The 15563-nt window shown below is 43.1% G+C and overlaps 1 protein-coding gene across 1 annotated transcript in view; it reads left to right on the forward strand.

The window, feature by feature from the left end:
• Positions 1-15563, forward strand: part of LRRIQ3 (leucine rich repeats and IQ motif containing 3) — a 154434-nt gene that overhangs the window by 60932 nt on the left and 77939 nt on the right. Inside the window, 1 exon segment of the mRNA XM_053693188.1 lies at positions 10692-10781. Within this exon segment, the coding sequence (XP_053549163.1) occupies positions 10692-10781 (90 nt within the window).

The raw sequence follows: 15563 nt of genomic DNA on the forward strand, positions 1-15563 counted from the left end.
AACAGGCTAAAACTGGTATTGAGCTGGTTGTTCGTTCCTGTGAGTGCATTTCTCTCTGTGTGTATTTAGTCACCCTATGGGTAAAAAGGGCAACCAGACGTGGACTCCTTGCTCAGTGTGCTTAAATGAATACTGCTACACCTCACTGACGAGGCCCAATGAAGGCCGAAATGATCGTCTGGGGTTGCCGTGTTCCTTGTTCAGAGAGGAATTGCCTGGTATTTCGGCGCTGGACAGACTGTAATAGGCGGGACCAGACTGATATACTACAGGAAAGTTCTACTCTGTGAAAAGCATTGCTGGGCTAAAAGAAGTTGCACCCAGGTGGTAAATCGCCATAGAACAGGCTAACAATGGTATTGAGCTGGTTGTTCGTTCCTGTGTGTGCATTTCTCTCCGTGTGTATTTAGTCTCCCTATGGGAAAAAGGGGCAACCAGACGTGGACTCCTTGCTCAGTGTGCTTAGAGGAATACTGCTACACCTCACTGACGAGGCCCAATGAAGGCCGAAACGATCGTCTGGGGTTGCTGTGTTCCTTGTTCAGAGAGGAATTGCCTGGTATGTCGGCGCTGAACAGACTGTAATAGGCGGGACCAGCCTGATATACTACAGGAAAGTTCTACTCTGTGAAAATCATTGCTGGGCTAAAAGAAGTTGCACCCAGGTGGTAAATCGCCATAGAACAGGCTAACAATGGTATTGAACTGGTTGTTCGTTCCTGTGAGTGCATTTCTCTCTGTGTGTATTTAGTCTCCCTATGGATCATCTGGGGTTGCCTGGTATTTCGGTGCTGCACTGACCGTAATAAGCGGGACCAGACTGATATACTACAGGAAAGTTCTACTCTTTGAATAGCATTGCTGGGCTAAAAGAAGTTGCACCCAGGTGGTAAATTGCCATAGAACAGGCTAACAATGGTATTGAGCTGGTTGTTCGTTCCTGAGAGTGCATTTCTCTCTGTGTGTATTTAGTCTCCCTATGGGAAAAAGGGGCAACCAGACGTGGACTCCTTGCTCAGTGTGCTTAGAGGAATACTGCTACACCTCACTGACGAGTCCCAATGAAGGCCGAAACAATCGTCTGGGGTTGCTCTGTTCCTTGTTCAGAGAGGAATTGCCTAGTATTTTGGCGCTGGACTGACCGTAATAGGCGGGACCAGACTGATATACTACAGGAAAGTTCTACTTTGTGAAAATCATTGCTGGGCTAAAAAAAGTTGCACCCAGGTGGTAAATCGCTATAGAACAGGCTAACAATGATATTGAGCTGGTTGTTCGTTCCTGTGAGTGCATTTCTCTCTGTGTGTATTTAGTCTCCCTATGGGAAAAAGGGGCAACCAGACGTGGACTCCTTGCTCAGTGTGCTTAGAGGAATACTGCTACACCTCACTGACGAGTCCCAATGAAGGCCAAAACGATCGTCTCGGGTTGCTGTGTTCCTTGTTTAGAGAGGAATTGCCTGGTATTTTGGCGCTGGACTGACCGTAATAGGCGGGACCAGACTGATATACTACAGGAAAGTTCTACTCTGTGAAAAGCATTGCTAGGCTAAAAGGAGTTGCACCCAGCTGGTAAATCGCCATAGAATAGGCTAACAGTGGTATTGAGCTGCTTGTTCGTTCCTGTGAGTGCATTTCTCTCTGTGTGTATTTAGTCTCCCTATGGGAAAAAGGGGCAACCAGACGTGTACTCCTTGCTCAGTGTGCTTAGAGGAATACTGCTACACCTCAATGATGAGGCCCAATGAAGGCTGAAACGTTCGTCTGAGGTTGCTGTGTTCCTTGTTCAGAGAGGATTTGCCTGGTATTTCAGCGCTGGACTGACTGTAATAAGCGGGACCAGACTGATATACTATAGGAAAGTTCTACTCTGTGAAAAACATTGCTGGGCTAAAAGAAGTTGCACCCAGGTGGTAAATCGCCATAGAACAGGCTAAAACTGGTATTGAGCTGGTTGTTCATTCCTGTGAGTGCATTTCTCTCTGTGTGTATTTAGTCACCCTATGGGTAAAAAGGGCAACCAGACGTGGACTCCTTGCTCAGTGTGCTTAGAGGAATACTGTTACATCTCACTGACGAGTCCCAATGAAGGCCAAAACGATCGTCTCGGGTTGCTGTGTTCCTTGTTTAGAGAGGAATTGCCTAGTATTTCGGCGCTGGACTGACCGTAATAGGCGGGACCAGACTGATATACTACAGGAAAGTTCTACTCTGTGAAAAGCATTGCTGGGCTAAAAGGAGTTGCACCCAGCTGGTAAATCGCCATAGAACAGGCTAACAGTGGTATTGAGCTGCTTGTTCGTTCCTGTGAGTGCATTTCTCTCTGTGTGTATTTAGTCTCCCTATGGGAAAAAGGGGCAACCAGACGTGTACTCCTTGCTCAGTGTGCTTAGAGGAATACTGCTACACCTCAATGATGAGGCCCAATGAAGGCTGAAACGTTCGTCTGAGGTTGCTGTGTTCCTTGTTCAGAGAGGATTTGCCTGGTATTTCAGCGCTGGACTGACCGTAATAGGCGGGACCAGACTGATATACTATAGGAAAGTTCTACTCTGTGAAAAACATTGCTGGGCTAAAAGAAGTTGCACCCAGGTGGTAAATCGCCATAGAACAGGCTAAAACTGGTATTGAGCTGGTTGTTCATTCCTGTGAGTGCATTTCTCTCTGTGTGTATTTAGTCACCCTATGGGTAAAAAGGGCAACCAGACGTGGACTCCTTGCTCAGTGTGCTTAAATGAATACTGCTAGACCTCACTGACGAGGCCCAATGAAGGCCGAAATGATCGTCTGGGGTTGCCGTGTTCCTTGTTCAGAGAGGAATTGCCTGGTATTTCGGCGCTGGACAGACTGTAATAGGCGGGACCAGACTGATATACTACAGGAAAGTTCAACTCTGTGAAAAGCATTGCTGGGCTAAAAGAAGTTACACCCAGGTGGTAAATCGCCATAGAACAGGCTAACAATGGTATTGAGCTGGTTGTTCGTTCCTGTGTGTACATTTCTCTCCGTGTGTATTTAGTCTCCCTATGGGAAAAAGGGGCAACCAGACGTGGACTCCTTGCTCAGTGTGCTTAGAGGAATACTGCTACACCTCACTGACGAGGCCCAATGAAGGTCGAAACGATCGTCTGGGGTTGCTGTGTTCCTTGTTCAGAGAGGAATTGCCTGGTATGTTGGCGCTGAACAGACTGTAATATGCGGGACCAGCCTGATATACTACAGGAAAGTTCTACTCTGTGAAAAGCATTGCTGGGCTAAAAGAAGTTGCACCCAGGTGGTAAATCACCATAGAACAGGCTAACAATGGTATTGAACTGGTTGTTCGTTCCTGTGAGTGCATTTCTCTCTGTGTGTATTTAGTCTCCCTATGGATCATCTGGGGTTGCCTGGTATTTCGGTGCTGCACTGACCGTAATAAGCGGGACCAGACTGATATACTACAGGAAAGTTCTACTCTTTGAATAGCATTGCTGGGCTAACAGAAGTTGCACCCAGGTGGTAAATTGCCATAGAACAGGCTAACAATGGTATTGAGCTGGTTGTTCGTTCCTGAGAGTGCATTTCTCTCTGTGTGTATTTAGTCTCCCTATGGGAAAAAGGGGCAACCAGACGTGGACTCCTTGTTCAGTGTGCTTAGAGAAATACTGATACACCTCACTGACGAGGCTCAATGAAGGCCAAAACGATCATCTGGGGTTGCTGCATTTCTTGTATAGAGAGGAATTGCCTGGTATTTCGGCGCTGGACTGACCGTAATAGGTGGGACCAGACTGATATACTACAGGAAAGTTTTACTCTGTGAAAAGCATTGCTGGGCTAAAAGAAGTTGCACCCAGCTGGTAAATCGCCATAGAACAGGCTAACAATGGTATTGAGCTGGTTGTTCGTTCCTGTGAGTGCATTTCTCTCTGTGTGTATTTAGTCTCCCTATGTGAAAAAGGGGCAACCAGACGTGGACTCCTTGTTCAGTGTGCTTAGAGAAATACTGCTACACCTCACTGACGAGGCCCAATGAAGGCCAAAACGATCATCTGGGGTTGCTGCGTTCCTTGTTTAGAGAGGAATTGCCTGGTATTTCGGCGCTGGACTGACCGTAATAGGTGGGACCAGACTGATATACTACAGGAAAGTTTTACTCTGTGAAAAGCATTGCTGGGCTAAAAGAAGTTGCACCCAGCTGGTAAATCCCCATAGAACAGGCTAACAATGGTATTGAGCTGGTTGTTCGTTCCTGTGAGTGCATTTCTCTCTGTGTGTATTTAGTCTCCCTATGGGAAAAAGGGGCAACCAGACGTGTACTCCTTGCTCAGTGTGCTTAGAGGAATACTGCTACACCTCAATGATGAGGCCCAATGAAGGCTGAAACGTTCGTCTGGGTTTGCTGTGTTCCTTGTTCAGAGAGGATTTGCCTGGTATTTCAGCGCTGGACTGTCCGTAATAGGCGGGACCAGACTGATATACTATAGGAAAGTTCTACTCTGTGAAAAACATTGCTGGGCTAAAAGAAGTTGCACCCAGGTGGTAAATCGCCATAGAACAGGCTAAAACTGGTATTGAGCTGGTTGTTCGTTCCTGTGAGTGCATTTCTCTCTGTGTGTATTTAGTCACCCTATGGGTAAAAAGGGCAACCAGACGTGGACTCCTTGCTCAGTGTGCTTAAATGAATACTGCTACACCTCACTGACGAGGCCCAATGAAGGCCGAAATGATCGTCTGGGGTTGCCGTGTTCCTTGTTCAGAGAGGAATTGCCTGGTATTTCGGCGCTGGACAGACTGTAATAGGCGGGACCAGACTGATATACTACAGGAAAGTTCTACTCTGTGAAAAGCATTGCTGGGCTAAAAGAAGTTGCACCCAGGTGGTAAATCGCCATAGAACAGGCTAACAATGGTATTGAGCTGGTTGTTCGTTCCTGTGTGTGCATTTCTCTCCGTGTGTATTTAGTCTCCCTATGGGAAAAAGGGGCAACCAGACGTGGACTCCTTGCTCAGTGTGCTTAGAGGAATACTGCTACACCTCACTGACGAGGCCCAATGAAGGCCGAAACGATCGTCTGGGGTTGCTGTGTTCCTTGTTCAGAGAGGAATTGCCTGGTATGTCGGCGCTGAACAGACTGTAATAGGCGGGACCAGCCTGATATACTACAGGAAAGTTCTACTCTGTGAAAAGCATTGCTGGGCTAAAAGAAGTTGCACCCAGGTGGTAAATCGCCATAGAACAGGCTAACAATGGTATTGAACTGGTTGTTCGTTCCTGTGAGTGCATTTCTCTCTGTGTGTATTTAGTCTCCCTATGGATCATCTGGGGTTGCCTGGTATTTCGGTGCTGCACTGACCGTAATAAGCGGGACCAGACTGATATACTACAGGAAAGTTCTACTCTTTGAATAGCATTGCTGGGCTAAAAGAAGTTGCACCCAGGTGGTAAATTGCCATAGAACAGGCTAACAATGGTATTGAGCTGGTTGTTCGTTCCTGAGAGTGCATTTCTCTCTGTGTGTATTTAGTCTCCCTATGGGAAAAAGGGGCAACCAGACGTGGACTCCTTGCTCAGTGTGCTTAGAGGAATACTGCTACACCTCACTGACGAGTCCCAATGAAGGCCGAAACAATCGTCTGGGGTTGCTCTGTTCCTTGTTCAGAGAGGAATTGCCTAGTATTTTGGCGCTGGAATGACCGTAATAGGCGGGACCAGACTGATATACTACAGGAAAGTTCTACTTTGTGAAAATCATTGCTGGGCTAAAAAAAGTTGCACCCAGGTGGTAAATCGCTATAGAACAGGCTAACAATGATATTGAGCTGGTTGTTCGTTCCTGTGAGTGCATTTCTCTCTGTGTGTATTTAGTCTCCCTATGGGAAAAAGGGGCAACCAGACGTGGACTCCTTGCTCAGTGTGCTTAGAGGAATACTGCTACACCTCACTGACGAGTCCCAATGAAGGCCAAAACGATCGTCTCGGGTTGCTGTGTTCCTTGTTTAGAGAGGAATTGCCTGGTATTTCGGCGCTGGACTGACCGTAATAGGCGGGACCAGACTGATATACTACAGGAAAGTTCTACTCTGTGAAAAGCATTGCTAGGCTAAAAGGAGTTGCACCCAGCTGGTAAATCGCCATAGAACAGGCTAACAGTGGTATTGAGCTGCTTGTTCGTTCCTGTGAGTGCATTTCTCTCTGTGTGTATTTAGTCTCCCTATGGGAAAAAGGGGCAACCAGACGTGTACTCCTTGCTCAGTGTGCTTAGAGGAATACTGCTACACCTCAATGATGAGGCCCAATGAAGGCTGAAACGTTCGTCTGAGGTTGCTGTGTTCCTTGTTCAGAGAGGATTTGCCTGGTATTTCAGCGCTGGACTGACCGTAATAGGCGGGACCAGACTGATATACTATAGGAAAGTTCTACTCTGTGAAAAACATTGCTGCGTTAAAAGAAGTTGCACCCAGGTGGTAAATCGCCATAGAACAGGCTAAAACTGGTATTGAGCTGGTTGTTCATTCCTGTGAGTGCATTTCTCTCTGTGTGTATTTAGTCACCCTATGGGTAAAAAGGGCAACCAGACGTGGACTCCTTGCTCAGTGTGCTTAGAGGAATACTGTTACATCTCACTGACGAGTCCCAATGAAGGCCAAAACGATCGTCTCGGGTTGCTGTGTTCCTTGTTTAGAGAGGAATTGCCTAGTATTTCGGCGCTGGACTGACCGTAATAGGCGGGACCAGACTGATATACTACAGGAAAGTTCTACTCTGTGAAAAGCATTGCTGGGCTAAAAGGAGTTGCACCCAGCTGGTAAATCGCCATAGAACAGGCTAACAGTGGTATTGAGCTGCTTGTTCGTTCCTGTGAGTGCATTTCTCTCTGTGTGTATTTAGTCTCCCTATGGGAAAAAGGGGCAACCAGACGTGTACTCCTTGCTCAGTGTGCTTAGAGGAATACTGCTACACCTCGATGATGAGGCCCAATGAAGGCTGAAACGTTCGTCTGAGGTTGCTGTGTTCCTTGTTCAGAGAGGATTTGCCTGGTATTTCAGCGCTGGACTGACCGTAATAGGCGGGACCAGACTGATATACTATAGGAAAGTTCTACTCTGTGAAAAACATTGCTGGGCTAAAAGAAGTTGCACCCAGGTGGTAAATCGCCATAGAACAGGCTAAAACTGGTATTGAGCTGGTTGTTCATTCCTGTGAGTGCATTTCTCTCTGTGTGTATTTAGTCACCCTATGGGTAAAAAGGGCAACCAAACGTGGACTCCTTGCTCAGTGTGCTTAGAGGAATACTGCTACATCTCACTGACGAGTCCCAATGAAAGCCAAAACGATCGTCTCGGGTTGCTGTGTTCCTTGTTTAGAGAGGAATTGCCTAGTATTTCGGCGCTGGACTGACCGTAATAGGCGGGACCAGACTGATATACTACAGGAAAGTTCTACTCTGTGAAAAGCATTGCTGGGCTAAAAGAAGTTGCACCCAGCTGGTAAATCGCCATAGAACAGGCTAACAGTGGTATTGAGCTGCTTGTTCGTTCCTGTGAGTGCATTTCTCTCTGTGTGTATTTAGTCTCCCTATGGGAAAAAGGGGCAACCAGACGTGGACTCCTTGCTCAGTGTGCTTAGAGGAATTCTGCTACACCTCACTGACGAGGTCCAATGAAGGCTGAAACGATCGGGCTAAAAGAAGTTGCACCCAGGTGGTAAATCGCCATAGAACAGGCTAACAATGGTATTGAGCTGGTTGTTCGTTCCTGTGAGTGCATTTCTCTCTCTGTGTGTGTATATATATGTGTGTATATATATGTGTGTATGTGTATATATATATATATATATATATATATATATATATATATATATATATATATATATATATATATATATATATATATATATATATATATATATATATATATATATATATATATATATATATATATATATATATATATATATATATATATATATATATATATATATATATATATATATATATATATATATATATATATATATATATATATATATATATACACAGTATATATCAGCAAACAGACAAGCACTCCAGATTCCAAAATCCAGTTCACCTGGGGTGAAACAAAAAATATTCACAGTAACAAGAAAGAGTGCACTCACCAGGACTTTTAACACATTTTATTCTTTAAATGTGAACGGTTTTGGGGATTTTAACCCCTTCCTCAGACATAAAATCTGATTGTTTCTTTTTTATGTCTGAGTAAGGGGTTAAACTCCCCAAAAATATTCACATTTAAAGAATAAAATGTGTTAAAAGTCCTGGTGATTGTACTCTTTCTTGTTATTATATATATATGTGTGTGTGATTATACAGATAAATATAGGAGTCTATTTGAAAATACTTAGAACATATTTCCCAGTGTGAAGAACATTGGAATGTGAAATATTTACAATGAAAAGTAGTGAATGTACAGCCTGTATAACAGTGTAAATTTGCTGTCCCCTCAAAATAACTCAACAAACAGCCATTAATGTTTAAGCCGTTGACAACAAAAGTGAGTACACCCTTAAGTGGAAATGTCAAAATTGGCACCAATTAGCCATTTTCCCTCCCCGGTGTCATGTGACTTGTTAGTGTTACAAGGTCTCAGGTGTGAATGGGGAGCAGGTGTGTTAAATTTGGTGTTATCGCTCTCACGCTCTCTCATACTGGTCACTGGAAGTTCAACATGGCACCTCATGGCAAAGAACTCTCTTAGGATCTAAAAAAATAAAAAAAAAATTGTTGCTCTACATAAAGATGGTCTAGGCTATAAGAAGATTGCCAAGACCACGAAACTGAGCTGCAGCATGGTGGGCAAGACCATACAGTGGTTTCACAGGACAGGTTCCTCTTAGAACAGGCCTTGCTATGATCGACCAAAAAAGTTGAGTGCACGTGCTCAGCGTCATATCCAGAGGTTTTCTTTGGGAAATAGATGTATGAGTGCTGCCAGCATTGCTGCAGATGTTGAAGGCATGGGGGTCAGCCTGTCAGTGCTCAGACCATACGCCACACACTGCATCAAATTGGTCTGCATGGCTGTCATCCCAGAAAGAAACCTCTTCTAAAGATGATGCACAAAAAAGCCCGCAAACTGCAAACTGCAAAAGCCCGCAAACTGCTGAAGACAAGCAGACTAAGGACATGGATTACTGGAACCATGTCCTATGGTCCAATGAGAACAAGATAAACTATTTTGGTACAGATGGTGTCAAGCGTGTGTGGCGGCAACCAGGTGAGGGGTACAAAGACAAGTGTGTCTTGCCTGCAGTCAAGCATGGTGGTGGTAGTGTCATGGTCTGGGCCAGTGCTGCCGGCACTGGGGAGCTACAGTTCATTAAGGGAACCATGAACGCCAACATGTACTGTGACATACTAAAGCAGAGCATGATCCCCTCCCTTCAGAGACTTGGCTGCAGTGCAGTATTCCAACATAATAACGACCCCAAACACACCACCAAGACAACCACTGCCTTGCTAAAGAAGCTGAGGGTAAAGGTGATGGACTGGCCAAGCATGTCTCCAAACCTAAACCCTAATGAGCATCTGTGGGGCATGAGGCATACTCAAACGGAAGGTGGGGGAGCGCAAGGTCTCTAACCACTATCCACCAGCTCCACCAGCTCAATGATGTAGTCACGAGTAGTGTTTCAACATAGTAGAGACCATCCCTGGCACCTGAAGCCGACGTTTCCTGTTATCGGCCAGGAATACAGGGGGGTGGCCCTGCAGTGTGTGCTATCATTTATACTCGTAGGATTGTGGTGTGTTTTTTGGGTATTTATAAGGTTTATAAGTATTTTCCACATTTGGTTATGTAATAATTATCATATACCTTATTTTAACATGATGCTAATAAATTAGTTTTTAAGCAATAACTCTTTCATTAAACCCCTTCTTGTCCCCTTCTTCCTTCCCACTTTTGTGTACAGGCTGTACACTCACTACTTTACATTGTAGCAAAGTGTCATTTCTTCAGTGTTGTCACATGAAAATCTATAATAAAATATTTACAAAAATGTGAGGGGTGTACTATATATACATACAATCACCGGCCACTTTATTAGGTACACCTGTTCAATTGCTTGATAACACAAATTGCTAATCAACCAATCACATGCAGAAACTCAACTCATTTAGGCATCTAGACGTGGTGAAGAGGACTTGCTGAAGTTCAAACCGAGCATCAGAATGGGGAAAAAGGGGATTTAAGGGACTTTGAACGTGGCATGGTTGTTGGTGCCAGACTGGCTGGTCTGAGTATTTAAAAAACTGCTGATTTAGTGAGATTTTCATGCACAAACATCTCTAGGGTTTACAGAGAATGGTCCGAATAAGGGAAAATATATTTAAATTCAATTGTGTTTAATTGAATGTGTTTACTTTCGACCTGTGATATACTCACTAATTCCGATGCATGCAAAGAGATGCGATAAACCCCTTGTCTCTCACGCACAACAGTTAGTGCACCACTCATAATCTAGCCCATTGTAAGAATAGCTCGAAAAAAATCAGTAGTAATATATAATCAGTAGATAAGGAAGATTGAGAGAGAATGGTTATTTTAGCAATTGTGATAAACTGATACAATTAACAAATATTGTATCATTTTTTGAGAAAAAATATGACATACCATTTTCATTAATATGTTTTTTTATTACATCATATTCTGCCATAAATGTTTAAACAGGGCTCGAGACAAGTGAACAGTGCACCAGCCAATTATGAAGTATTGCGTATTACTGTTGATTTAAGTAAATTGCACAAGGACATTCTGCAGGTAAGTACAAATTATGGCTTCTATTTCATTTAAAAATTGATGTTCTTCACATATATCAAATTACTCAGTCCTACCAAATTTATTTAAAATGACACTGTACTCACATTTCCGATTATCGATGCAAAAGAGCAGCATTTAAGGCACCATAATTGTAAAAAAAATGCTTCAACGTAGAGTATATGATAAGTTCATGGAGAAAACTATATGATGACTCCTTAAAGGGACACTAACCCCAATTTCTTTCTTTCATAATTCAGATAGAGCATGCCATTTTTAAGCAACTTTCTAATTTACTCCTATTATCAATTTTTCTTCATTCTCTTGCTATCTTTATTTAAAAAGCTTGAATGTGATGCATAGGAGCCGGCCCATTTTTGGTTTAAAACCTGGGTTATGCTTGATTATTGGTGGGTAAATGTAAGCCTCCAATAAGCAAGCGCTATCCATGGTGCTGAACCTAAAATGGGTTGGCTGCTAAGATTTACATTCCTGCTTTTAAAATAAAGATAGTAAGAGAACAAAGAAAAATTGATAATAGGAGTAAATTAGAAAGTTACTTAAAATGTCATGCTCTATCTGAATCATGAAAGAAAAAATTTGGGTTCAGTGTCCCTTTAAGTTAAATTCTGAACTGCTCTTCTCTGTCCTGGGGGCCTATTTACTATGGTGCGAGCGGACATGATCCAATATAGCGGATCATGTCCGCTGCACATCGAAAAATGCCGACAGCATACACTGTCGGCATTTATCATTGCACCAGCAATGCCCTGGAAACACGGGGCATCAAGCTCCATACGGAGCTTGATAAATATGCCCCCTGGAATGTCCTGTTGCCACCCCCATGTCCGCAATTTTTTTTAATGCTAATATGCTGGGGATTGTCATCTAACCAGGAGCACCATTCATTTGCTATAACATGTGCTCACGATATTGCTGTGCATGCGCGGTAGCTTCCTTATTTTACATTGGTATGTCGGCTTGAAGAAAGCTACTACGCATGCACTCACCACAAGAGAGTTTCAAAGCACACTAATGGCGCTACAGGTCACTTCCTCGCTGGCTGCATCCCCACAGCATATTAGCATTCAAAAACTCTGTGTGCATGAGGTTGGTTGGAGGAACCTTCCAGGACAGAGAATAAAAGGTCATTTTTAAATATAACTGAGCACTTAATGAATTATTACATGGCTTGCTCCTAGAACTAATTATATATGTTCAATCACTTTTTACTTTCACCGTCCCTTTAAACATACTGGTTTTTTAATGAAACAAACACTTCCCATACATACACAGCAATTTATTTGTTGTTTCTCCATTCTGGAACTCCCTTTCACACTCATGTATACTTTCTCTAAAATCAAAACCATTTAAACATTTCCTCAAAACCCAGAACATCATATACCCTGCCCTACCCAATCCATTTGTGGTTCCTCAATGTGACTAGTTGTAGCCATTTTCTAGCATGGTTCATGGGTTCAAACCTTTGGGAATGTGTACTTTCCTGATAAATATGCCTGACAAATATGACAATGAGTAAAAAAGTTGGCAAAATCAATATTTTAACCTCAAGCTTATTATAAACATTGGCTTGTACTGATCTTAAAGGACATTTAAACACATGGAGGCTGATTTATCATGGCCCGAATGGGGCCAAATACCCCTGTTTCCGCCCAAGCCTTCAGGCTCGCCGGAAACAGGAGCTAAGAAGCAGCGGTCTTAAGACCGCTGCTCCTTAACTCGTCTGCTGCCTCTGAGACTGCAGACATCAATCCGCCCAATCACGAATCTTCTGGGGGCGGCATTGCACAAACAGTTCACCAGAACTGCTTGTGCAATGATAAATGCAGACAGCGTATGTTGTCTGCATTTATTGATGTCTGGCAGACATGATCGCTACAGCGCATCATGTCTGCCAGACAAATGATGAATCAGCCCCATGGTATAAATCTATATATACAATTGTATGCAAAAGTTTAGGCACCCCTGACAATTTTCATGATTTTCATTTATAAATAATTATTAAAATATATAATATATAATTATTTAAATATATTTTTGTTCCACTTGCTAGAGAGACTGGAATGTCTACATCATACTCAGTTATGGGGTAATTTTCCTGAGCCTGCAACACACTACACAGTGATTGGTTAGCACAGATATCAATCCCATTTACATATGTCAATAATTGTCCACAGCAAAGGAAACCAGGACCATGTGTCTCTACAGTCTTTTTAAGATGTGTAATCCTGAACTGCTCTTGGGTTGCAAAAACCATGTAAGTTGGGCTAACATAATCATAGGGTTACATGTTTTATAATATTTCTTGGCAAGTAATTGCATAATAGCAATTTATATATATATATATACATACACACACAGTTGTATGCAAAAGTTTAGGCACCCCTGACAATTTCCATGATTTTCATTTATAAATAATTGGGTGTTTGGATCAGCAATTTCATTTTGATCTATCAAATAACTGAAGGACACAGTAATATTTCAGTAGTGAAATGAGGTTTATTGAATTAACAGAAAATGTGCAATATGCATCAAAACGAAATTAGACAGGTGCATAAATTTAGGCACCACAACAAAAATATTGCATCAATATTTAGAAGAGCCTCCTTTAGCAGAAATAACAGCCACTAGACGCTTCCTATAGCCATGTCTGGATTCTGGATGAAGGTATTTTGAACCATTCCTCCTTGCAAAACATCTCTAGTTCAGTTAGGTTTGATGGTTGCCGAGCATGGACAGCCCGCTTTAAATCACCCCACAGATTTTCAATGATATTCAGGTCTAAGGAACTGGGATGGCCATTCCAGAACATTGTACTTGTTCCTCTGCATAAATGCCAGAGTAGATTTTGAGCAGTGTTTTGAGTCATTGTCTTGTTGAAATATCCAGCTCCGACGTAACTTCAGCTTTGTGACTGATTCTTCAACATTATTCTCAAGTATCTGCTGATATTGAGTGGAATCCATGCAACCCTCAACTTTAACAAGATTCCCAGTACCGGCACTGGCCACACAGCCCCACAGCATGATGGAACATCCACCAAATTTTACTGTGGCTAGCAAGTGTTTGTCTTGGAATACTGTGTTCTTTAGAAGGCTGCTAAATGCAGCTGCGCACCACACGTGTATTATGCCCAGCAGTGAAGGGGTTAATTTGGGAGCTTGTAAGGAGCATGTAGGGTTAATTTTAGCTTTAGTGTAGTGTAGTAGACAACCCAAAGTATTGATCTAGGCTCATTTTGGTATATTTCATTCCACCATTTCCCCGACAAATGCGATCAAATAAAAAAAAGTTCACTTTTTCACAAACGTTTTCACAAACTTTAGGTTTCTCACTGAAATTATTTACAAACAGCTTGTGCAATTATGGCACAAATGGTTGTAAATGCTTCTCTGGGATCCCCTTTGTTCAGAAATAGCAGACATATATGGCTTTGGCGTTGCTTTTTGGTAATTAGAAGGCCGCTAAATGCCGCTGTGCATCACACGTGTATTATGTCTAGCAGTGTAGGGGTTAATTAGGTAGCTTGTAGGGAGCTTGCAGGCTTAATTTTAGCTTTAGTGTAGAGATCAGCCTCCCACCTGACACATCACATCCCCTGATCCCTCCCAAACAGCTCTCTTCCCTCCCCCACCCCACAGTTGTCCCAGCCATCTTAAGTACTGGCAGAAAGTCTGCCAGTACTAAAATAAAAGGTATCTTTTAATTGTTTTTATTTTTAGCATATTTACATATGCTGAAGTGTAGGATCCCCCTTAGCCCCCAACCTCCCTGATCCTCCCCAAACAGCTCTCTAACCCTCCCCCTTTACCTTATTGGGAGCCATCTTGGGTACTGGCATCTGTCTGCCAGTACCCAGTTTACCACAAAAATGCTTTTTTTTTTTTCTGTAGTGTAGCTTCCCCCCCAAAGACAAACCCCCACCCCCTCCCAGATCCCTTAGATCCTCTTTTTTATTAAATATGACCCCACTCTATCCCACTTTTCTTCAACATTTTTTCTGTAGTGTAGCCGTTCCCACTCGCTCCCACCCCATACACGCGCCTGCCCCCGCCTCGTGCACACGCGCGTCCGTGAGCGCACCCGGCGATCCCGCCCATTATCCCGTCCACCTCTTGCATTAGCAGATGCATCAATGGCCGCCCACCCGCCTCCGATACCGGCCATCGATGTCCGGTGCAGAGAGGGCCACAGAGTGGCTCTGTCTGCATCGGATGGCCAAGGAGGGTTATTGCAGGATGCCTCGATATCGAGGCATCACTGCAATAACCGGAAAGTGGCTGGAAGCGAGCAGGATCGCTTCCACCACTTTCCAGGACCAACGACATACAGGGTACGTCCTTGGTCATTAACTGTATTTTTTTAGAGGATGTACCCTGCATGTCGTCGGTCATTAAGGGGTTAAGATGAGGAAAAACCAACATATACTGTATCTACAAGGTAAAAACAAAAGGGCTCCTCATTGTGTAGACAGAGTGATTTATAAAATAAAATATAAAATCCCAAATGAGTTACTCATACGTAAGATGACACTATATAGATGGATAGAGCAAATAGGCACGCTGGATGTCACAGCCAACTACCTCCAGGGGACTTCTTCCTATAATACCAAAGTCTCCAATATCCGGCCACAGACAATCTGGAAAAGTACAGCATTTGGGTTTTATATGTTGTTTCATAAATCACACTGTCTACACCATGAGGAGCCCTTTTGTTTTTACCTTTTTATATACGTATTGTGTTTCATGTAATGTAATTGATTGT

Source organism: Bombina bombina, chromosome 10 (genome assembly GCF_027579735.1).
Source record: "Bombina bombina isolate aBomBom1 chromosome 10, aBomBom1.pri, whole genome shotgun sequence".
Taxonomy (NCBI): Eukaryota; Metazoa; Chordata; class Amphibia; order Anura; family Bombinatoridae; genus Bombina; species Bombina bombina.